General features: G+C 39.9%; 1 protein-coding gene and 1 long non-coding RNA gene across 4 annotated transcripts in view; both read left to right on the plus strand.

Moving 5' to 3' along the window:
• The first annotated feature begins 2,998 nt into the window (after positions 1–2,998).
• LOC141542490 (uncharacterized) lies at positions 2,999–25,276 on the plus strand. The gene is made up of 3 exons (XR_012482177.1): positions 2,999–3,256; positions 23,705–23,774; positions 25,264–25,276. It is a non-coding gene; the product is annotated as an uncharacterized LOC141542490 (long non-coding RNA).
• OTUD1 (OTU deubiquitinase 1) overlaps positions 5,138–25,546 on the plus strand; it is a 171,206-nt gene continuing 150,797 nt past the window's right edge. For all 3 annotated transcript variants that reach the window (XR_012482176.1, XM_074266918.1, XM_074266919.1), the window contains exon 1: positions 5,138–6,401. Coding sequence is in view for 2 of the 3 variants with exons in the window: in XM_074266918.1 (XP_074123019.1) it covers positions 5,138–6,382 (1,245 nt within the window). In the remaining variant the exon portion in view is untranslated. The remainder of the gene's footprint in view (positions 6,402–25,546) is intronic.

Below are 25,546 nucleotides of genomic sequence, written 5' to 3' on the forward strand. Positions count from 1 at the left end.
CTTTAATGTTATTTCCTTTCCTTTGAGACTACTCTCAACTTACACTATATATCGATATCTGTATAAATTTATATATCTATTTCTACAGTTGTTTGCATGTAGTCTCCCCTAAAGACCTCCTTGAGAAGAGACTTTCTTTTCCCCCCTTTTTCCTTGAATCCTCATGAACTTAGGAGAGAGCCTAGCACCCAGGTTGGATAGAGAAGATCCACTGGGCCTGGAGTCAGGAAAACTTGAATTTAAATTCATTCTCAGACACTTTATGACATTAGAATATGACCCTTAGGCAAGTCATTTAATCACTGCCTGATTCAGTTTCTTCATCAGTAAAAGAAGATAGCAGTAGCACCTACCTCCCAGCTGATAAAGAGCTTAGCATAGCGCTTGGTTGGTGCTGTATGTTAGCAGGCTCTTAGTAAAATGCTACCCATAACTTAGTCATAGTGTATTGATTGGATGCTGCAATGTGTCCCAGAAGAAGCAGGACAAGCTTCTGTCATGGAGAGCCATAATCAATCCAACAGAGGAGCAGAGAGAAATTCTAAGAGGGAGCTGTGGAAGCTTTAAAAGGGGGTCTCTGAAGAGAAGAACTGTCCAACACTCTGGAATGCTCACTGGATTTGAAGTCAAAGGACCTGAGTAAAACTTTTGTCTATTTTACTCCTGATAGTGTAATGACATAATTCTTCTGGGCCTTTTTTCATTTTTTTTGAGGGGGTTGACTACATGAGTTTTAAAGTACTCTACAGCCCTAAATCTGTGATTTTCACCCCCTACTCCCTACCCTTCTGGCTCCAAGCCTGAACTGGCCCTAGATGAGCGCAGAGGTTTGGGTTTTAGCTGAACATGGGTTCATGTTTTCATACCTATGTAAGGGTGAGGTTCCATTGATTATCCCTTCCAATTTAGGAGTAATTATCATTGCTAGGTAGATCATTTTCCAATTGACTTAAATAATTAGAAGCAGAGCCTCCTTGAATCATGTGGATGAATGCTTTAAGCCCTCTCCAAATCATTTCTATATACACCCTCATAAATATCCATGCTTTCAAAGCCCAGGCCCAGGCCCAGGCCCAGGTAACCATAGTGAACTGTGAGTTCCTTGAAATCAGGGATAATAGTTGGCTATTCTTTGTGCTCACAGCATTGGCATATAGTAGATGCTTAATAAATGCTCGTTGACTTGACTCATTCATAAATTCACTATCAATGCTTTGAGAAGCAGAATGGGGCATATAAACTTAAAGTGTATGTTTTCTCCTAACTTGAGATTTTATCTATTTCTTGGCTACCTAGTAATCCAGCACTTTTTCACAGATAATATTAATATACATTATATTATAATATACATTATATATAATACAAATTTTACTTCAATAGGATTAAATCAGACTTCATAATTCCTTCTTTGGAATAAGAATTCTTTGAGGGCAAAGAATGGTTCATTTTTGTCCTCATAACTCCAGATTAGCCTTGCACATAGATGGGTGCTTAATAAATACTGAATGACTTTTTTAAAAGATTTTTTAAAATTCATTTTTTAAAATGATCATCCTCCCTCTAGTCCTTCCCCTATCCATTGAGAAGACAAGCAATATAAGTAATACAATATTAACCCACTTTACACATTAGCCAAGTTGTAAAACAAGCAAGCAAACAAAAAAACTCCTTTGCTTTGATCTGCCTTTAGAGTTCCTCCTTCTCTCTCTGGAGATAGAAAGCATTTTTCATCAGGGTCCTTTGGAATTGTCTTGGATCATTGTATTGTCAGATTAGCTAAGTTTTCCGCAGATGATCATGGTTAGTTGTGTACAAAGTTCTGGTTCTGCTCACCTCACTTTGCATTAATTCATAGAAGCCTCCCAAATTTTTTCTAAAAATATATCTTGCTACTCATTTCTTACAGCACAGAAATTTTTTTCTAAAGCAAATATTTGAACAAGTCATGTTTTCTCTGCCTCCCCCAATGAGTGTCAATGGCTCCCAATTAACCACAGACAACCAAAGAAGTCTGGCATTTCATAACTCTTCCCTTTCTTGTTTCTCGCCTTCTTATACCTTATGCCCTATACCTTACACAGGCAGCTGGTGGTTCAAATCTGGCCTCAGACACCTCATTTCACTTGCTTGCCTCAGTTTCCCCCACTGTGGGCATAATAGCACCACCTCAAAGGGTGGTGGTGAGGCTAAATGAGGTAATCGGTGAATGCAGCACAGAGCAGGTGCGACAGAAATGCTTGCTCGCTTACCTCACCCCCTTCCAAGTCCAGCCAGGCTGCTGCTCTTTAAGTGTGATTTGTCTCCACCTGTCTCCGTTCCTTTCGGACTGACTGTTCCTTTAGCTGGAATGCAGTTCCCCCCTGTCACCACTTAAGTCCTTTGCCTTCCATCAAGGCTTGGTTTACGTCCTACCTTCAGGAGGTTCCATCAGCTGCTAACGTCTTCCCCTATCAGATTACCTCCCGTGTGTTCCGGATATTTTTGGCCTGTATTTAGTTATTTTCTTATTATCTTTTGCCCTCCTTGAGGCTGGGGGATGGCTTTTGTCTCTTCCTATCTTTAGCCAGTATTTTGTGGGAGATGGTCTGATTTCTTGCAGGTTATCTGCTTGGGAATGCAGCTGCTGAGAGACTGGAATAGAATGTAGTCTTAGCCTTTCTGGGCCACTGACACCACCACACAATGGAGGGTATTTAATAAAGCTGTTTCCACTGTTGATGTGGAAGGAATCTTAAGTAGATTCTCTACATATTTTTCAAGACTGAAGGCACTGCTATATTAGATATTTTGAGAAAAGTTTACAGACACTTGGTCTCAACCTCCCCAAACAATGAGTGCTACAGTTGAGGTCCAATGTGTTTTTTTTTCCCCACTTAAAACACATCATTTAAGACTTTTTAACTTGGTATTTTCCGGGCTGTGTGTGGCCAAGACTATTCAGTCTATTCAAGGAATATATATTGAGCACCTACTATTACGGTTATTACTCTATCTATAGTTCACATTTGGAGTCAGAGAATTGGGTGAGCCTGAGCAATTCACCGAGCAAAGAACCAAGAGCAGAAGACAAAGTGCTGGGCTGGAAAACAGCCAAGTGGGCCAGCTTAGCTGAAATGTGTGCATGAATGGAAGAGCAGTGAGCCTGCAAAGGTAGTCCGGCACCACACTGCGCGGGCCTTTAAGTCCGGTGAGGAGGGAGAAGCACAAACCCAACGCATAAATTAGGAGGTGGGATTGAAACAGCAGGTTCTTGTGAGTATCAGATTTTGCCCGGTGTCTAGCTGTGTGCTACAGGAGGCTTAGGAGTGGTCTAAGCTGCCAGTCATTTAACTTCGCACTTTATCTTCCCTTATCACACAGGATGGCGAAGATCTCTCTGGTGCCTGAGGTTAGGAGCGCAGTGCATCCATCACAGATTTGGAGCAGTTATGGAGGTTAACGAATGTCTAGTTTAATCCCATCATTTTATTGTTCCGTCGTGTTTAACTCTTCCTGACCCGGTGGACCACACTATCCTCGGGGTTTTCTTGGCAAAGATTACTGCAGTGGTTTGCCATTTTTTTTCCAGTGGGTTAAGTGACTTATCCAAGGTCACAAAACTAGCTACTAAGTGAGGTCCAGCATCTCTTCACTGAAGTCATCTGGCTGCCTCATTTTACAGATGAGAAAATTGAGGACTGAAGTGACCTTTGACGCCAGAGTTTCTGTCCTTAAGAAAAGTTAGCCCATCCTTACATACAGTTCGGGAGGCTGACTTTGGAGGGACCCGCCTGACTGAGGCAGAGGACGCAGCGTAAAGGGAGCCAGCAGAGCTGTCACAGACTAATAGGCCGTTACAGCGGGGGTCCCTGAGCCCCGAGAGGTGAGGAGGGGGACCTCAGCTGCCCCTGCCCAAGGCCAAGCAGCAGAGCCAGGACACGAGGTCCACCTGCGCCGTCCTGGCATAAGCCCCATCAGGGAAGCACGATCCTGGCGCAGGAGTTACACTTGGTGCGCTTGGGGAAAGTCACCCAAAATAGGGAAAACGGGGAGGGCAACGGAAATGGGGTGGGGGTCCATACATATAAGCAGCCCCATTAGGCACTCCCCTTCCTGAAAGCCACCGAAATCTTTTAACAATACTATAATTTTAAAAATAACGGAATCTTGAATAATTTAAAAATAAAAGAAGGCTTTAATGTAAAATAATTTAAGTCATGTGAACAATTTAATGACAAAACTCGGTAACTGAAAATTTAAAAATAACGATAATGGGTGCTTCAGTAACCCCGAGAAAGCGTTCGCGATGGCAGCGGCCGGCCTGTGCACGGAGCTTCCGGAGCCCCGCAGCCGCAGCTACCTGCACCTCTACCCAAAGCCCCGGAGCCCGCGGCTCGCCCACGGGGGCAGAAACCCCAGGGCTAGGCAGGGGGAGGGGAGGCCGAGCAACAGTCACGTGGGGGGCCGCCTGGAATCCCGGGACCCGAGAGCGCACCGAGAATGAAGCCGGCTCAATTCCCCCTCGGCGGGAGGAGGGGCGGGGCGCGGCGGGGGAAGGGAGGAGTGGGAACGGGCTCTGCTGACGCGCGCAGCGCCGAGATCGGGGCGGAGGCGGTGGGCGGGGCGATCGCCGGGGCGGGTGAATGAGACGCGGCAACGATCCGCACATTCCAGCGTGCCCACGTGACCAGGCCTCGCGGCCTGAGGTAAACAAGCTTTGGGCGGAGGGAGGGGGCGGGGAGCCCGCCTCCCCGGTCCCTTCACACACTCTCTCCGGCCTCCGGGACTCACTCCAGCGGGGCGGGCGGCTTCCTCGGGGAGTCTTCGGAGTCCTGGAGCAGCAGTCGGCGCGCAGAGGTGCAGGGAGAGACGCTGCGGCGGCAGCACTCGCCGCTGCCGCTGCAGCCCCCGTGACCCGCGCTCCCCCACCCCCGTCCCCCGCCCTGTGGCGCAGCAGGAATTGGCGGGCCCGGCCCGGGCGCTATTTGCGGCCGCTGACGAGCGGCGGGCGGCCGGCCCGGGATGGTGCTGGGGTCATTTCTATTCTAGTGGCGGCGGCTCACCCGCCTGGGCCGCGGCCCCCTGGAGCCCGGAGGGCGTGTCCCCCCGCCGGGGGCTCGCCGCGCCTATAAGGGGCCGCCGCGGCCGCGGGGCGGACATGCAGCTCTACAGCCCCGGCTTCAGCCACTACCCCTCGGGGGGACCCGCCGCCGCGTCCCCGCCCTCCGCGGCCCCCGCCCCCTTCAAGGTCTCCTTGCAGCCTCCGGACCCCGCCGCCGCCGAAGCCGCCGGCGCTGACTGCCTTCCAGCCGCCGCCCCCGCCGCCGACGCCCGAGAAGCCTCTGCCGCTGCCACCGCCGCGATGCCCGCCTTCTCCTCGTGCTTCGAGATGGTGCCGCCGGGGGCCGCCGCCCCTGCAGCCGCCGCGGCCGCGGGCTCGTGTAAGCCGCCGCTGCCTCCGCCGCCGCCGCCGCCGCCCCCGCCGCCGCACTACACGTCCACGGCGCAGATGAGCGTGCGCTGCTTGGGCCCCGAGCGCACCGCGCTGCGAGGCCTGGAGCCCTGCGCCCGGCCGCCCGAGCCGCCGCGCCGCTGTTCCTCGTCAGCCTGGCTGCTGGAGGAGCTGCTCAAGCCGAGCCCGGAGCCCGGCCCCCGCCCGGACGGGCCCGACCGAAACTTCCGTCTGAGCGAGCACCAGCAGGCCCTGGCCGCCACCCGGCCCCGCGCCTCCTCCCCTGAGCCCCCCGCGCCGCGGCCCGCCGAGCCCCCCGGCCGCGCCCCCGCCGCCGCGGCCGCGGCTGCCGCCGGCCCCAAGGACGAGAAGCTGGCCCTGTACCTGGCCGAGGTGGAGCGGCAGGACAAGTACCTGCGGCAGCGCAGCAAGTTCCGCTTCCACATCATCCCCGACGGCAACTGCCTGTACCGCGCCGTGAGCAAGGCCGTGTCGGGCGAGCAGAGCCAGCACCGCGAGCTGCGCGAGCAGACCGTGCACTACATCGCCGACCACCTGGACCACTTCGGGCCGCTCATCGAGGGCGACGTGGGCGAGTTCCTGATCGCCGCGGCGCAGGACGGCGCCTGGGCCGGCTACCCCGAGCTGCTGGCCATGGGCCAGATGCTCAACGTGAACATCCACCTGACGACGGGCGGCCGGCTCGAGAGCCCCACCGTGTCCACCATGATCCACTACCTGGGCCCCGAGGACGCGCTGCGGCCCAGCATCTGGCTGAGCTGGCTCAGCAACGGCCACTACGACGCCGTCCTGGACCGCTCGTACCCCAACCCGGAGTACGACAGCTGGTGCCAGCAGACCCAGGTGCAGAGGCGGCGCGACGAGGAGCTGGCGCGCTCCATGGCCATCTCGCTGTCCAAGATGTACATCGAGCAGAACGCGTGCTCGTGAGCGCGGCCGCCCGCTGGAGGTGGGGAGCCTGAGGGGCGGGTCGGAGCAGAGCCTCCTCGGAGCCGAAGGTGGCGGCGCGACCGAGCGCTGGGGCAGAGCCTTGGGTAGTCTTAGCGCTATTTATAAGTTGTTGTATAAAGTTAGCGCCCCTCTCTTTGCAAGCTGATCTTCTCATAGTGTATATTTGTTTATTCCCGGTAATCTATTTTCTATAAAAATGTATTTTTGCACAATATTTTTTAAGATTGGTGTACCTCCATTTATGATGTCTCCTTTTGGCAAATGGCTTTTGGGCAGAGACCCAGAGAAGTACTTTGTATAAAGCTTATTTTGTACAGAGTTTGTGTTCTTTTATGCTGTATGGGATTGGAACTTTACATGTATTCTTTCAAATGAAATTGATGTCATTGGTGTTACCAGATAATTGAACCATTCCATCTTGATGAGAAGAATTTGATTGGAACCCGTTGGATTTTTTAAGAAAAGGGAAAAAAAAAAAAAGCTTTAGAAAGAAAAAAAAATGGGAAGGAAATGAGGTAGAGGAAAAACGATTTGTCTAAAGGGCAGAACAGGTCTGTTCTGACTGATTGAGTTCCCATGTTCATTGCTATGGTGATTCTGTACTTTGGTTACTGTGTAAGTGGCCTCTGATTGTCTGGTGCTCCGTTTTATTTATTTTTCATTTGTTACAATAGGATTTTAACATAGGATAAAACGTGGTAACGGGATAATAGTCTTCTGCATATTTTATAATAAGTGTCTCTGATTCACTTTGGGGATTTTGAAATTAACAATATAAATGCCCCTGATGGCAATTAAATTGTGGCAGGAGAATATTATCTTTGTACTTTGTTCCCTTGAAATACATTCGAGGGTAAAATGGAATTGTTCTGTATTATGTAAAGCTATCTGAAAAGAGCTTGTATGGTTTGCTGGGTCAAACGTTTCCAACTTAAAAAAGCTATCTTGTTTCCAATTTTAACTACTTTTAGTCATATTTATTAAGTAATGCAGTTTGTACTTTTTTATTTTGTAATATTTTGTGATTTTTTTGACTTTTTACTGTATTTGTATAATAGGACTATTCTCAGCTAATGGAATGAATAAATGCATACTTTTAATTTTGTCTCCTAGTAGCAAGTTTAAAAGTGATCTTTTTTTGCCTTTTGGACTGATGTGTGATTTCATTGGTGGAAGGGTTGTTTTTGAAGAAGTGCCCTCCACCAGTTCATTTCACATCTACTCTGCAATTTATGGGGTTGGAGTTAGTTGCTCAAGGGCACTGAGGTTAAGTGACTTGCCCACATCATGGGACACAGCCTCTCTGTATGTTGTTAGAGGAGGGACTTTATTTCAAGCCTGACAGATTCTGAGACTGACTTAGGATCCACTGCTCTGGGCCTACCCCTCTAAAATGACTTCTGTAGGTGGACTCATTTCTCTGTCACAAATCACATTTTTTCTTAGCTGTGGTAATAACACTGAATTCTTTAATAGTAGCCTATATTGGGCAACCATTAAACCTTTAAGGGAAAAAAAAAGTCTGTGAAGAAATAATTTGCAACTATAGAGTAACTTAATTGCTGCCATTATTTACGAAGAAGTATTTTTACCTAACAAATTCTAGATAGTTTGAACCTTAATTCTTTGGCATTCCAGAGCAGTGAAGAGAATTACTTAAGCATTTGAGTTAGTTGATATAATGGTTTGGTTTTCAATGTAGATATTTCGACTTTTAAAAATTTTATTTAAAGGAAATTCTGGTTTTGATTCATTCTGGACTCTTAATAGTCCATCCCTTTTAATCCTAGAAGTTTAGAAATATTTCATTCATGTTTGACCTACACATATGCACAGATAAGCTTTGCTGAAACTACTGCTTATAAATCTTTCTCCTTACATCTTTTAATCTCCAGCCCTTCATCCCTTTTAAAGAAATCAAAGTAGTAGAGTCCACATTCCAAGCAATTGGTATTTTTTCACTTGTTTTTGCAGTAATAGACTGGACTTCCTTCATAAAGTGGGAATTAATATTATTGTCAAGTAAAAACTTTTTGTCATTTTGGTTTTAGTATTAGGTCTTTAGTCTTTTAACTCAAGAAGTAGATCAAGCATAATTTACATGATTTGGGAGAAAAGGAAAAGGGGGATGGGAATAGATCACTTGGATATTGAAAGCTAGATTTGTCTGTTATTCTCTCAGATTATTTCCTATTAAATTCTACATAGGATATGAGAAGTCTTAATCTAATATTAATATCTCTATTTCAATCTCTTGCTAACTTGAATCTTTGGAAATTTTCTTTATCTATTTTCTAATTAATAGTGGAATAGCTGCCATTTATGAAACTTTGTCCCTTAAAGTCTCATTTGAGACTCACAAGTCTGTAAATTAATTACATGTCTTTTGTAGGCGAGGAAACTAAACCTTAGGATCTGTCCGTGTTCTGTGTTAAAACAAGATTTAATACCATTTTAATAGGATTCCTGAGACCCAGGATGTTTTCACTAATACTAGATGACTAGGGTCAGATGACTGATTTGAATTTCAGTCATTTACTAAGTTTTTGTTTCACTCTCCTTAAAATAAAAACCCATTCCCTCCCCCTTCTATCAATTGAATATCTATTAAAAGAGGTACTGGGGTACAAATGCAAAAGGAGAAAGTTCCCCTTAAAGAGTTGATGTTCTAGAGGAATATAAAATGAGCTACTGGGAATGGGATGGGGAGGGAGCAAGGAGACATTTAACTTTTTTTCCTTCTTTACTGCATCATTCCACTTCTGGTAGTTCCAGTTATCTAGTAGCAGCCCTGAGTCTAGAAAGAAGGAAGAATTGAGCTCTATAGGTTTGGGTATCAGCTTGACTACTTACCAGCCTGACCTAGGACAAATCAATTATCTCTCTAACTCTGTTTCCAGTCTGTAAAACAAGGGTGTTGTACTAGATGACCTCTAGCAAATTTTTTCAGTTCTAAATCTGGATTAGATTGATTAGAAATCTGTGCTCATAAAATGTCTTGAGGGATGGGATTTGTGATTTCATTGGTGTGCAGAGGTGTCAAAAGCAGGACAAGCAGACTGCTTCCCAGTTGCTAGAACTGAATTGATGTGTAACTGGGAAAATATTTAATAAAACAAAAATAACAACATAATGTTGATTTGTAATTTTCTAAGTCATTTTGCCTATAGCCTTTTATATTTGATTTTGACACCATTGGTACAGAGATGAGGAAACTCCCTCCACTAAGAAAAATTAACAGCTTCTGCAACTCATTCTTGCTGATGGCCACAACCATCATATGTAAGGTTGAGTACCAATTTTCCTGGCTCAGGAGATAATTTTTTTTAATCCTTTTAATGTTTTTCAAAAAGTATGATTCAGATATTAAAGGGTAATATCACTCTGCTTCTCCCCCCTAATATTTTTGTTTTCAATTTTTGGGAGAGTGACCAAAAAATATACGAATAAGGAAAAGAACTAATTGCTTAGTTGTATCTTCTAGCAGGGAACTAACATTTGATCTTTGATTCATAGTCTCATGTAAAAGAGAAATTGTTGATAGAGGTCAAATATACACGTATTATTTACCAAACCTATTTTTCCTTTCTTAAAGAATATTTCATTTGATTTTTAAAATTTAATGTATTTTTTGTTATATTTTAAGTTTCAAGCTGTTTTCCTCTCTCCCTCCCCTACATTAGAGAAAGCCACCATTCACCATGTGCGTATGTCATGTGTGTGCGGGCACACACACAAAATCATACTGTGTATACTTCATTTATCAGTTGTTGTTTTTTTTTTTTTTTTTTTCTGGACGTGAACAGCATCTTCCTTCATAGTTCCTTTGTATTTAATCTGAATATTTATAATAGAATAGGTTAGTTGTTCACAGTTATTCTTTGAATAATATTGCTACTGCTGTATCCAACATTCTTTTTGTTCTATTTCCTTAAAATTTTGTTTTTCTTAAAGACAGGTTGCACAGTGGCTTAGAGCACTGATTAGACTCAAGAAGACAAGTTCAAATCCAGACTTGGATACTTTTTAGTTGAATGATCTTGGCAAGTCATTTAACCTCAGCCTCAGTTTCCTTGATTGTAGAATGGGGATAATAATAGCTCAAACCTCCCAGGATTGTTGTGAGGATCCAATGAGATGATATTGGTCTGCACAAGGCACATAAAAAATGCTTGTTTCCTGTCTTTGTCAATCCTAATTTTTAAACTTCACAATATGAATTGTTTTTAAAAATAAATGCACAATAACGAGCAATGAGGGGAAAGAATATTGGATAGTATAAGCATACCTCAGTGATACTGTGGATTCTGTTTCAGACCACTGAAATAAATATTTGTCACATGAATTTTGTGGTTTCCCACATATATAAAAGGTCATGTTTACACTATTTTGCTGTCTAGTAAGTGTGCAGTAGTATTGAGTCTTAAAAAAATGTGTATACCTTAATTAAAAAGTACTTTATTGCTAAAACATGTTAACTAGCATCTGAACTTTCAGTGAGTCCTAATATTTTTTGTTGGTGAAGGGGTCTTGCCTTGATGTTGATGGCTGTTGATTGATCAGGGTGGTGGTTGGTGAAGGTTGGGATGGCTGTGGTAGTTTCATAAGTCTGATCATTGATTGACCCTTTCAGTTGAACATTTAGAGGCCATTGTTTGGGTTATTGATTGGCCCAATTTCAATATTGTTGTTTCTGAGGGAATAGAGAGTCCCAAGGAAAGGGAGAGAGATAGGGAATGATTGGTTGGTAGAGCAGTCAGAACATACTCAACATTTATCGATTAAGTTCACTGTCTTATGTGGGCCTAGTTCATGGTATTCCAAAATGATCACAATAGTAATATAAAAAATCACTGGTTACAGATCACCATAATAGATATAACTATAATTAAAAAGTTTAAAATATTGCCAGAATTACCAAAATGTGACACGGAAATACAGTATGAGCATATGCTCTTTTAAAAATGACTCTGATAAGACTCGCTTGACTCAGAATTGTCACAAATCTTTAATTTGTAAAAACCCCCAAAACAACCCCTCCCCCCAAAAAAAAAACAAACCCAGTATCTGCAAAGTAATAAAGTGAAGTGCAGCAGGATGAGATAGGCTTGTACTGTGTGGTGCAAACGGCACTACACTAGAAAATGAAAAGGCTTGGGTTTTAAATCTTGACCAATTTTGAAGTTGGTAGAGAACAATAGACACACCTTTCTGAGCCTGCCCAATAATGATCTTTGTGAGACAAGTGCTTTGTCAAATGTAAGGCTCTTAATTAAACACCTAGAACTAGTTAACCTCTTCATTGTGGGAATATTGCCAGATTGAAGTTTTTTGTTTTTTTTTTATCTAATGATTATTGCATTAAAACAGTTGTTCAAATAATTCTGCTACTACACTTAAATTTGTGTTAATTCAATGAAGAGATTATGATATTGTCAGACCCTGAAAACTCTGAATATATTGATCTGTTCACAGATTATTGAATTGTTTTTAGAAGTATTTGATAATCTAGATAAATGTACTGAGAACAAATGTGGTTCACCTTTTAAAATAACTCCTGCCCCCTTTCCCCCCCCACAATTATATCAAGCCACAATCCCCTATGCTAGTTTCTGATAGCTTCCAGTTTTCTAAAAATAAAAAACATTTGGAATTATCCAAACAAAATTAACTCATATTTTTCAAAGCCTAAGACATATAGGACTTTCAGGTGGAGAATGTTGTGAAATCAAACATTGGAGAGGGTGTTGCAACCTCAAGAATGTTGGAAACTGTTGGCAGAATAATTCTAGAGAATATAAATGGAAGAAAGTTCTTTTGAAAATATCGTAGAGTCTTTTTCAAGTTGGGGATGGATGGGAATTTCATCTTTACCATATAATTTATCTTTACACTATCATCTAAAGGGGATGATCCTGATTAATTGGGGCAAATCATTTTCAGAAGTAAGCCAAATTATTTTCAAAGTAATTCAGTAATCAAAAGTGATTTTGAAAGTACTTTGTTTAGGTCACAGGGACTTGCTGTGACTTGTTAGGAAAACTACACCCATCCCAAGTTCATATATTCTCTTCCCCTTGGTCTTGTAGAGAAGGAATTGTTAGTATTTTGAGGCATGATTTTACACATTTTCCTAGTTGTTTAGTTATCTCTAATAAGCTGAAGTTTCAAGTCAAACTTGTTTATCGACCAATTTCTCGTGTTCTATAAAATAGATTATTAAAAAGCTTGCATTAGTGGACAGAGAGGTGAACAGGCAATAAAAAGAATGAGATTTGCCTGGGTGTGGTGGCAAAAGCTTGTAATCCCTGCTGGGGGTGGAGAGGAGGCCAAAACTGGTGCATCAGTTGAATTTGGAAGTTCAGAGCTGCTATGGACCTAAAGTCCAAAAGGGAAAATGCACCTATATCTGACACCCGTATGAAGAGCCCTGCTATGGGCAAGGATCATAGTGCTAAGAAGGGGCAAAATGTCCCAGATCAGAAATAGAGCAGATCAAAGCTTCCAGGATGGTTTGTTTTTGTTTCACTATTACTATCACCAATAGAATTAAACTGTGAGTGGCCTTGTAGAGAAAGGTAGATCCAGTCTTTTCACCCCAACCTAACCCTCCTCAAAGTAGGAAAAAAGTGAGATCCGACATATGGTAAAATCAGGTGGTACTTTGGTAGCTCCTAAAATAAGAAAAGAGGAGGATCTCTGAGTAGATTCTCAACAGTTTATGAGGAAACCTGAGTAAAACCCATAGAATTAGAAGGCATGGAGGATTGTGATACAGGTGATATTTATGCCAGTGAAATCATGGATCTTTTAAAGTATGTATTCCCTGGGCTTACTGTGTTCAATATCAACTTCTTTAAACCTGGCCAGTTATACTATAAACATAGGCCATGGACTGTGATGGGACTGGGAAAATGTGCAAAAACAAATCAGTGCTAAGCTACTACTACTAATGGAACAACTAATACAGTGGCATTTCCACATGTAAAAGGCACAATATTATTGAACGATCATGAGAATATATGGCTTCTCTTTAGTCATCATCAACATCAGACACCACATTTATTGAATGCAGGTATTATTTTACACTTGTCTTTTTGTATCTCTAGTGCTTGGGCCAGAGTTTGACATATATAAAATGCTTAATAAATTGTTATTTATTGATCTGGCAATTTTGGGGAAGAATATGAGCTCTCTTAAAGTTCCAGACTGCAGAGAGTTTTTAGACATTTTGAATGGGGGAAATCTTTCTGATTGCATGACCTGTTTCTCCATTTGTAACCTAGCAGTTTTTTTATTTTCAGGGATGTTATTATTAACATTTTAATACTCTGCTATATGTAATATATTGCTGCCTTCAGGGTTAATTAAGGTTCATGGGACTTTTTATCTTTGGACTTCGTTCGGGTGTCTTCTTCCTCTAGTTTCCTTTTTTTGCTCATGAGGACAGATGTCACTTTTTTTGTAGCTCTCCATGCATTCATTCTTAGTGGACCTTCCCCATTCTTAAAGCATTTTCTCCATTCTACATAAATCACTGCTTCTAATCTGCTAATAATTAGAAAACCAAGTTTATTATAAATGGTGTCTACAGAAAGAATCAACTCAAAGTGAATGTCTAAGAGACTTCCCAATGAATAAAACATTTGTAGCTTACCTGTGTTCTGTGTTATTTGCCATTTTGTTTTTGTTGTTCAGAGGCCTTTGGAACTTGCATGTGCTTTACTGTTTCAGGTAGTTGAAACTGTTAAATAAGATGTTAAAAGTTCTAAAGATATATAGATGGCAGGTCTATTAATATACAAATCGATAACTACTTCCTATAATTCTTCAAGTTCATAGTATGGTAGAAACAGGATGACGTTGAGATTAAAGAATCTGGATTCTTATCCTGCTTGTCACTTATTATCTATGTGATCTTGGGCAAGTCATAACCTCTCTGGGACTGTTTCCTCAGCTATAAAATGAAGGGGATGGACTCCAAGATTGCTTCCAGCTCTTCCTTCATTATTCTCAGATTGTTCTCCTTCACTGTTCTGGTTCTTTCTGCCATTGACCACTTGCTACCCTTCTGCTACTCTCTTCTAGGAGTATACTCTTTCAGAATTGTGCCAGTTTGCTTTTTGTTTCCCATCTGCCATCCTCTGGTCTATCCGTTTTTGTACCTGAATATTCCATGTTTCCTTTCTACTATTAAATTAATTAGCATGCCTGTTATTAATCCATTCTCATTTCTTGCAAGAAGCCTTGTCAAATTTAAGAGAAAATGCTTTGATCGGACATATAATATCAATCCTTATGTGACCGATTTCTTCTCCTTTTTAGTGCGTTTTTTTTTTAATGTGGAAATCAGTATTTTCCTACTTTTTAACATCTCTTCCCCTCTTACACCTTAAAAACCTGTGGGCTTTATTCTGATGATGCCTTAGATGGTGTCATAGGACTGCAAAAAGGCACTGATGGATCAGTTTAATTTTATATAAAATTTGAACATTTGAGAAAGTCTGTAATATTCAAAGATCTTAAATCAGTTGAAACAACTACAGTCTGCTTTTTTTGCCATTTCAGATTTAAGCACCTGCTGATGCCAAGTGTGTTTATAAAGTGTAACCATGATGACATTGTTGGGGAGTAACAACAAATTCAAAACCACCCTCCTGTTTCAGTTCTCAGTTTGAGTAATTTTAGAGATTGACAGGCTAGTTGTGTTTCTTCTCTTATCAGGGGGACAGAAAAGGCGGTGCCCTAAACAAACAATTGTGAAGGGAATTTATACCAATGTGTCATATAACACCAGGACTGCCAGTTTGTAAAATAAACTCAAATGAGGCTTTCAGTTCTAATGACAAACAGGAAACATTCATGCTATTTGTTTCAGCTAGCTCTTACAGTGAAATATGAGCTATGCTGATGATGTAACAGGAATAAAAAAAGAAGGAAATGCCATTAGTTAAATGGAAGAATACAGGCAGGCAGTTTGGAGTTAGCTGTCAATTCAGTTTTTGCTACCATAGAGGAAAAAAGCCTTACAGAGAGGAATAGCAGTTAGCTCTTTAAAGGTCTGTGACTCAAGAGCTGATCACTGTGGATTCCTTATAGAAAATACTCCAGTAAATAAATGAGTTTACTGTAGGAGGAAGAAGGCAAAGAATTCTGGTGGATGTGGGACATTTCTTTGCAGAGAACTTCTCTGCAAGGTCTTGATTATTAAAGAATTGGTTTGATTATGACTAGCAAAAGGGATGATCAGTACCACTGAATACACTGGCAATTTAAAAACAAAAAGACTGCTTGTGTAGATCACAAATGATCTGTAATGTCTGTACAAACTGCTTTAGCAGTGAAAACTTGTGAAAAAAGAAAACGAGAATATATATGGATTCTATTACTTTAATATTTGAAGTATTTTATAAGATCTCCAATGATAAAAAGGGTGGCACACAGATCATGGAATCACATACAATAAATATACTACCCTACACTTGCAAAGAAACATTTATTTAGAAGTCTTACTGATCCTCTGAGGAGCTTTTGTGTCCTTTTAATCCACACCCATTTGAAAAGGTCAGTACAATCCACTACCTTTATAAAAGAATGTGATTCTTCAAACTAGCCTCTAATGAAAATGCCATCTTGTTCCAACTTAATAACAAATAAACTAAACATGAATATTTCTCAAATTTATAAGTCTTTCCTCTTTCAGATATTAACTACTGTATTCCTCCCATCTTTTCTTGTTTATTCCTTTGCATTTTTGCCCTCCATTCCATGTTTTTTCTTTTTCTTTTTCTTTCTTTTTTTTTGTTGTTGTTTTTCCTCTTGGTAGATTTTGTTCCAGGTATTATTGCTGTGCTTGAAACAATCTGATCTTTATTGTTTATCTAGTTAGAGAGTTTATGTAAGGAAAGACTGAAAAGGACAAGAAAAATAGGAAAAGGAAATAAAGCAGTACATATTGTACTACAGGATCTGCTTCTACTTCATTTAAAAATTATATTTTCATCTGCATGCTTTGGCTCAAGCTTATATTTTAAGGGATTAAGACCTATGGTTTTGTATAACACAGAATATGATCGGTGTTTGGCTAGCACCAAAAACAAAAACCCAAACACCAAAACAAAAAAATTAATTCAGAATGTATATCTCCTTATTAGAGTGAACTGATCAGGAAGAAATACTTTGTTCCTTCCTTTTATGATTCTACAATTCTTTGTAAATGAATATTAGTTTATCTTTCACTCTGATTTTTCTTCCTTAATAGATTACATTTTAAAAGAGAATTATGTAGCTTGATCTTCCTACTCCAGAAAATTTTGCAACAGAAAGGTTAGCATGGTCTTTGTTTTATTGGATGCATAGTAATTTGTGAGCAGTTACACATTTTGTTTTTACACAGTAGATGCTTCCCAAACAACACCAGGAGAAAACTCTTTGCTAAGTACATAGCCTAATAATGGTTAAGGATCACTGTAACTGATACTTCATTTCACTTTCCTGTTTTGTGGTTTGAGCAGTTACAACTCTTGTAAGATTACAAAACATTGGAACCAAGACTTAGTAGATTATTTTACATTTATAAATTTGTTTTAAAAACTAATAGGGGACAATTAGATGGTGCAGTGGATAGAGTTCCAGCTCTGAAGTCAGGAGGATCTGAGTTCAAATCCACTACATCTAGTTGTGTGATCCTGGGTAATCCTCACTTGCCTCACACACAAAAATCCACAAAACAAATTAATAGTGAGGAATACAAAAATACAAGATAAATGTAAGATGAGGACTCTTGGCTACAAGGAATTGGGCAAGATAAGTGTTAGATAAGTCTAGAATTAGCACAAGAAACAATTAGAATGTCGGAGCCTAATGCATTATACTTAAATTATATTAAATATGTTACAGTGTGAGAAATCAGGTTTGAAGTTTAAAGGATACCGTCAAAATGGATAAATTTCTGATCTTTTAGATTGGTTGCTAGGTCTTTAACTCATTTACTGTAGACTATTTAAATTGAGCATCGGTGTTTCATCTCTAAAAATGAAGGAATAAAAATATAATTGGAGTGTAGCTAGATTAGCATGTATTATTCAGAAAAGTTGGTGTAGATAACCTAGTTTTCTCATAAGAAAGAGCAAATAGTAATCTTGAAAATATTGAGGGAAAACTAAACATTTGCATGAACCATGTAATTGAAGAAAATGCACTTTGAACTTTATTCACAATTATACTCATCTTTAAAATGTGTTTGTTTTCTGTGATCAATTATTGTCATCCTGTTGACTACAAGCACAATGCTTCTTAGATCTTCTGACTTTTGCTTTAAGCATAGGCATTTGTAACCTTTTTGATGTAATGAGCCTCTTCTCCGAATAATATTTTTAAATGCATGAAATAAAATAGAGAAGATTATAAAGGAAAACAATTATATTGAATTGTAGTTATAAAAATTTTTAAATTTATGGATCACACCCAGGATTTTTTTTTTTTAGTTCATGTGCTCCACATATATTGCAAACCCCTGCTTTTATCTCCAAAGTGATTGGCAGAGCAATAATTAGGAATTTTTGCGATGGAAACAAGCTACATGAATTATTGCCTCAGGTTTGGGATGGAACATCCATGTGGAAGGGTAACAGTGAGATCAATGCTGGTGATACTGCAATATGGGAGAGGAGAGCTCATTATCCAATCATTTCTATTTTAATAAATTATTTCTTGCTACCTAGGTACTAAGCTCTCTTGTTTCTAATTTTACACTTTTAGCACAGTAAGTCCACCAGAAACCTCTAGATTAGACAGCCTAAGTCAAAGCTCCTGCCACTCCACCTTAGTTGTGGTTCTGTACAAATATCAATTACTGATCCTTGAATTGGTTTGTAATTTTACACTTTTAGCATAGCAAGTCTACCAGAAACCTCTGAGTTAGGCAGCCCAAGGCAAAGCCCCAATTGCCCCATCTTAGTTATGGTTCTGTGTCAATATTAATTACTGATCCTTGGATTAAGATGACTTTTAGTTCATTATGATTATTGCCAGTGCTTTACTGGGTTTTTATACAACTGTTTTTTATATTGGGCACATCATACCTATCAAGACGATGAATACTTCAGTGCATCAAAACAAACTGACAAAGTTTGAAAAATACCAACCATTATGGGAATTCTAACTCTTACTGATCATTCTTGGCATTATGGGCCTCACATTCATGCTGTTAGTGAAGAGCTTTTGATTGCTGACATTTGATTAATAATCAAACCTGATTTTAGAGTGGGTACTTCAAAGTGGATTGCTTATCTTTGATACATTTACTTGGGAACTGTCCTGGGACCTTTTTATTATTTTTTAAATCATGTGCAATTTTCTGGGTTAATGGCATGAAAACTGGCTCAGAAACATTCAGATGCTATCTTTAATCCAATAGCATTTGTTGAGTGGTGAGTGTTGCATTTATTGCTTGAAATTCCATTTGACCTTATGACAACTCTGAACAGGCGCCATATCCCTATATGGCAGATGAGGACCTTGAAGCTCTAAGAATCAGTTTCTCAAAGTTGCAGTGCAGGTGAAAAAGCACTGAGCTTCTAGAGGCAGAACAGTGGCAAGCCCACCACTTACTAGGAGGCGATCAGGTGGCACAGTGGACTGAATGCTGGACCTTGAGTCAGGAAAACCAGAGTTCAAATCCAGGCTGAGAATCTTAGCTGTGTGATTCTGGGCAAGTCACAACCCTTTCTACCTTAAAAGTTCTCAACTGTAAAATAGGAATAAACATCTACTTCTCAGTGTTGTTGTATCAACTGAAATAATATTTGTAAAGTGCCAACACATAGTAGGTGTGTAATAAATATTTGTTTCCTTCCTTGTTTTTTTGCAATTTACTTAAACTCTCTAAGCTTCAATTTCCTCATCTGCAAAATGAACGTCTTCTATAGGATGATTTCTAGGGGTTCCAAGATTGTTGTGGTTCTTTGATTCTCAAGTAGATAGTAGCTAAGTTGAAATTAGTGTCCTGGTCTCCTGATTTCTGACCTGATGCTACACCTTCTCTGTAATGGTACTGTGTTATATACAGATAGTTTATATATCTGAGGAGATATTTGTACATTAATATTCATTATACAAGTCCACCTTTGTTTAATTATATTATCACATTGATGATAGAACATTCGTATTTTGTATTTCTTCAGGAGGAGTTTATAGCAAATTTACAGCAAAGTCTTTAGATTTGAAGATGTTATAGACCAGAACCACAATCAGGATAGGGCAACTGAAACTTTGTCCAAGATCACCAAAATGTATTGGTCCTTGTAGCATCAACAACTGGGAATAAAAGACTTAGTGGTTGGTTGGGTTGGGTTTTTTTTGGGGGGGAGAAGGAGGGAGAGTAGATCTTCTTGCCCTTCTTCACCCATGACACCCTATATCTTGGCTCAAGCATTTTCACTCACTGTCTCCCATGCAACTCTTGAACTAGAATTATCTCCCACTTCATCTTCAGTTCTTATCATCCTTGTCTTTCTTCAAGACTTAACTAAAATCCCATCTTCTATAAGAATCCTTACCCTGTCCTCCCTATCCTTACTGCTACTCTGAGAATATCCTTCAATTTATCCAGTATCTTTTCTGTACATACATTTTTGCATGGTATCTACCACATTAATCTATGGGCTAGGAATCTTTTTTTTTTTTTTTCCTGTGCTTTTGTTTTTTCCTTTCTTTCCTAATCCCAGCTCTTAACACATTACCTAGAATATAATAAGTATTTAATACATGCTAGTTTACTGATTGAATGGTCTGGAATTGTGATTCCCTTGGTCCTTATTTGGCACTGACCATTTCTATGTCACAGATTCCTAGCATTTTCCCATAGATAAGTCCTAGTGATATATATAGTCTTCACCTAGAAGAACCTTAAATAGCATTTTTAAATAGCATCAAGATTAGCTTCACAAAATGAGCCCTCAAATACAAATTCAATTGGAGGTCAATGAACCCTAGAACACCACAATGTGGCATCTAGGGTATCTAGCTTTAGAGTGGCTCATTTGAAATGAGGCTGGGTGGATGGGTGGCTGGAGGAGGCAAATTATCTGGTAGCTTCCTGTTTTAACTAATAATTATTACTAACTAGGTGCTGGATAGGCAGTCATTTGGTGTTAAGAAGACCTAGATTTAAAAACTTCTGACACATTCTGGGTGTGTGATTCAACTGACCTCTGGGTCTTAATTTATGTAACAAATTTCTATGTGATCCCTGGTATATAAGTATATAAATAAGTCTAGAAATCAAACATTTACTGATAATAAATCATAATTTTGTGACCCCCTCCATTCAGTTAAAAGGTCACACATGGGGTTACAACCCCAAGAAGCTGGGATAAAGAGAACGTTTACCAGTATGTTTTTATTTTATTTTATTTTTCTTTTTTTGCTGAGGCAATTGGGATTAAGTGGTGTGTTACATATTTTTTGCAAATAATATACAACCAGATCTATTTCTAAAGTTCATTACAGATGAGTTAAACTTTCTTTTTTACATATATGTGTTATATGTATGTGAATATTCTCTTAAAATGCATTGTATGACTTGACTCATACAAGAGTACATACATATATGTATGTATTATATAGATTTTTAAATATAAAATTACATATAATATAAAACACAAATGTGTCTATATAATATATGTCTGCAGTTTTTTTTTCAAATGAATCAAGTCAATGCACTGAAAGAACATGCATTTAAGAGGCATTTATTAAGTGCATACTATGTAAAATATCCTCAATTAGGTGATGAGACTACAAGGACAAAATGAAATAGCACTTTCTCTTAAGGAGTTTACATTCTACTGGGATGATACAGCTTGTATAGGGACAAGTAAATTAAAAATCCATACAAGAAATTTAAGAGTGATGAGGTGGGGAAAACATTAATAACGAGAGGGGTCAGGAAAGTAACACCGGGCCAGAGCTTTGAATGGAGGTGGAGTTTCCAAGGACAGTATTCTAGGCATGTGGGACCATTGGGCTAATGTGTCCAGAATGTAGAATATGTCAAGGGGAGAGACATTTCATTAATCAGAATAGATAATTTGGAGCCATATTGTAAAGTACTTGACATACCAAATGGAGGAGATAAGATTCTGCCCTGTTTATTGTTTGTTGATTTTTCGTTTTAACATTAAATTACTAGGGCAAAATGTCTCTTATGGATGTTGTAAAACTATGTAAAATGCTATGAAAGATACAACCATGAAAATAAATGTGTCTAATTACTCAATGTACATCAATAGTGAGCAAAGTATATATCAGGTATATTTATTGCCAAGATCTAAGGTGTTTGCCAAGGGCATAGAGGATGCCCTGTACTACAAAATACAGAGAAATTTCCCATAAATGACAAGGTTCTCCAAATGTTTGTCTTTAAAGATGATATGTGAATTGCATGGAGTCCCAGAACGCTGCAAAATCTCAGTTGATGAAATGCTTAGTTATTGAAAGAGATCAGTGTAACTATCCACACTGGAAAAATAAAAGTACACGAAAACTGCATATTGCCTATATAACAACATGCAGCTGGTTGAGTAGCCCATTGAGTTAGTCTACATTTATGTATGTATATGTATGGTAGTCACATCAAATGGTTTCAACATTGAAATAAGGAACTGGGCTGAATCATATTTGGGAAATTTCATAGTGCTTTTGATGTTAACTAATCCAGTTGTTTCTGTAAAAACCCAGCTTTTTAACACCCAAGAGTCTCCCTGTGAGGGCATATGATGGTGAATCATGTAACATTATGATCTCTGAAGAATTGAAATTGTGGGTAACCAAAAGACCAATGAATAGGGCACATGACAATTATAAGTTGGTTGCTTCTCATAACCATTGATGAATTGGACATGAGACATGACCTAAAAGGATATTTATTCCTGAGGAGAGAGGTGGATCCTACTCCAATATGTTCACAGGTTTGGACCTTCCTCCCCCCAGAAAAAGTTCTGTGTAGGTTTATTAACCTTTCCGTATAGGTTACTGACCTTAAATGCTTTTCCCAGTCATTGTGGAAATTTAGCTTGTTTCGTGGTAGATAGACTTAGTCGGAGAACAACTTTAGCCCTTCAACATTGTGGCATGATGCCATAGTCTCAAAAGTGGGGGTTTGTAGCCCCAGATTGATAATCTTAGGAAGTATACAACCAGCAGACAATGGGTCACATCCCTCTTTCCCCATAATAGCCAAATGTGGGGCTTTTCTCCAACATATTACCACCCTTTCCCCCCCACTATTTGGCTTGCTCCTGCTACTGTGCAAACACCCAGCTTTTCTCTTCTTGAGCCAGGTATTAGCTCCTTGAGAGTAGTTATAACCTAACTGCAGCTTGGGCAACCCTAACATCCTCCACATTTGCCTCCTCACTAAATTCACATTTACCTCCAAGAATACCTTATGGTTGGGACAATCACCTAAATGACTGACACTGGATTTCTGGCTCTGAGAGAGTCAGAGCTCTACCTCTACCCCACCTCCTTCATTTATGGTCCCATAGAGTGAATAAAAAAGGGCTAGCAGTCATGGATAGATTAAGGATCTCCCAAGGACCTTATCTTTCTTCCTCTTCCCACCCCACTTCCCTTCTGAATTTTCCTTTTTCTCTAGAAGTTGCCTACATCCTTCCAGCCATTCATGCTCACAACTTTATCCATTCATTTGCCAAATCTTGTTTCTGCTTGTGCAGCATCTTTCACATCTGTCTTTGTATCTCTACTCACAAGACTACTACTCTAGTTCAGACCATCATCACTTCTCACTTGGACCACTGGAATAGCCACCTAATTAGTCTTCCTCTCTTAAGTCTTTCACCTAAATAATCTATACTCAGCACAGTTGGCAAAGCATATGTTAGTCTCCTACTCAATAAACCCAATGACTTTAATATTATATATAAACTCTTTTGTTTGGTAACTAAAACTTCTCACAAACTTCAATTTACTCTTTTCAGTCATATTATACATTACTTCTTGTATTCCTTTTTTTTTAAGCTAAACTTGATATTTTATTCTTTACAAAGGAGAATTTATCTCTAATCTCCCATCCATTCCCTCCCCTGCTCTTGTTCCTACTATGTGCAAATTGCTTTATATTTAATTTTTATATTCATTTACATGTTATTTACCTCAGTAGAATGTAAGTTCTTCAAGAGCAAGGACTAATTTACTTTGATCTTTGCATCCTCAGCACCTTAGCACAGTTCTTGACACATCATAAGCACTTAATAAGTTTTTCTTGTTTTATTTTTGCAGGGAATTTCCATGGCAGTAAGTTCACAGATCCATTTGAGTGTTTGTGAGATTCACCTGCTTGATAATACAGGTAGCAACATCTTCAAACTCAACTGAATCCTTGAATTTATGAAGAAAAAAAACATGTGAAAAAGTGACACATATTTGGGAAAAATATATGAGATGTGAATATTCTACAAAAATATGTTTTAGACTCTATAAATATAAAATGTTATAAGATTTGTATGATTTATCATATTCAGACAGAGATTTAAATGTCCATGTTCTTTGATTCAGATGTCCAATTGCTAGTGATATACCTCAAGGAAGTAAAAGGCAGACTCATAAATCAAGCTCAAGAGTGCGTATGTGCATTATATGTCTGTATGTATACAAAAGGCTGAATGGAAAGGAAAAAAAGCAATGAATTCTCTTTGGGATCAAGTTGGATCATTATGATTATATGATATTCAGTTTTTATTTTGTTGTAATCCTTTAAATTCATATCGTGGAGGTATATGGCTAGCAGTGGGGCTTCTGCATTGAAGGACATGGACATTTTAGTCACTATCTTAGCCTAAATCCAAATTGCTTTCCAGAATGCTTGAACCAATCAGTTCTTACCTCTGCCAAGAGAGAGTATGAATTCCTCTTATCAGTGATGGAAAAAAGTCAAAGGCAATCAGAACTCATTATTGTCCTAAAAATAATTTATTTTGAGACTGATTTTAAGGCACACATCTGTCCCAGTGATTAAGGAATCCTCAGGGCTGTTGGTCTATTGGGATTTGAGCTAATTCTAGTTGAGGAGGCCAGGTTCTGACACTAACTTGTTGTGTCATTAAGGTCATTCATTTACTCACCTCCATAAAATGGAGGAAGGTAACATTAGTTACCTTCCAGGGTTATGATTATTTAATGCATTATATAACTCTGACTTATCATTTAATTATAGTGGCTCCCAACCCATAGTATAGACCCAATTTCACCAGATTCCCTGATAGCAATAACTGACACTGGGATGGATTTCACAAGGCAATGTTATTGAATCTCTCTCAAGACCATTTTGGAACTACGGGTTTGGGGAGTTGGGTAGGGAGAGTGAGGAAGCTTCTTTTATCTTTTGTATAGTGTCTAGCTGGGTGCTGATTAGAGAAGGCTACGGAGACTGTAACCTATGCCAATCCTTATACTTTACCTATCATTGTGGTTTCCTCCAGATTCAGTGCATTATGGTTGTCTTATTTCTCAAATACACACATGGTTAGACACAGTAGGGGAAGTGGAGGGTCAGGGGAAGGTGCTGTCTCTGCTAACAGATGGATCCTCCTGGGTGAGCTATGAAAGCTTTCATCCCCCCACCCAGAGCTGGAGATTTCCCTGGAGGCTCTGACTGATGGTAGGTAATGTGTTCTGTTCATAGCATTAGTTGACAATGATTTGAAAACTTGCAGACTTACTTTATTTGATCCTTGCTATAATGGTGAGCCTAATGAGGAAGAGTAGGTAGAGAGCTGAACTGGAAGTGAGGAAGTCCTTCCTCTAACACATGATGTGACTTTGGGCTCTTCCCCTCCCAGATTAATTCTTCTGTGAAGACAAACTAGTCCTTCTTTTAATCCTGGCCTAGCTTTTAATCATGAAATGGTGGTTATCTCAAACTGAGACCTGGAAAAGACCTGAGCTTCAAAGGGCCAAGGACTCCCATTGGATCTGGAGCCATTGCCAGGTATCCTGACATGTCTTGCTACTGGACTCTATTATTGGGGGAGAAACTAAGGCTAGTGGCCTTGCACAGTCCTGCCTCACCTAAATAAAATTCATTTGCAAGTCAAGTTATCATTGAGAATGAAGTTTGAAAAA

Source organism: Sminthopsis crassicaudata, chromosome 5, assembly GCF_048593235.1.
Source record: "Sminthopsis crassicaudata isolate SCR6 chromosome 5, ASM4859323v1, whole genome shotgun sequence".
Classification (NCBI taxonomy): domain Eukaryota; kingdom Metazoa; phylum Chordata; class Mammalia; order Dasyuromorphia; family Dasyuridae; genus Sminthopsis; species Sminthopsis crassicaudata.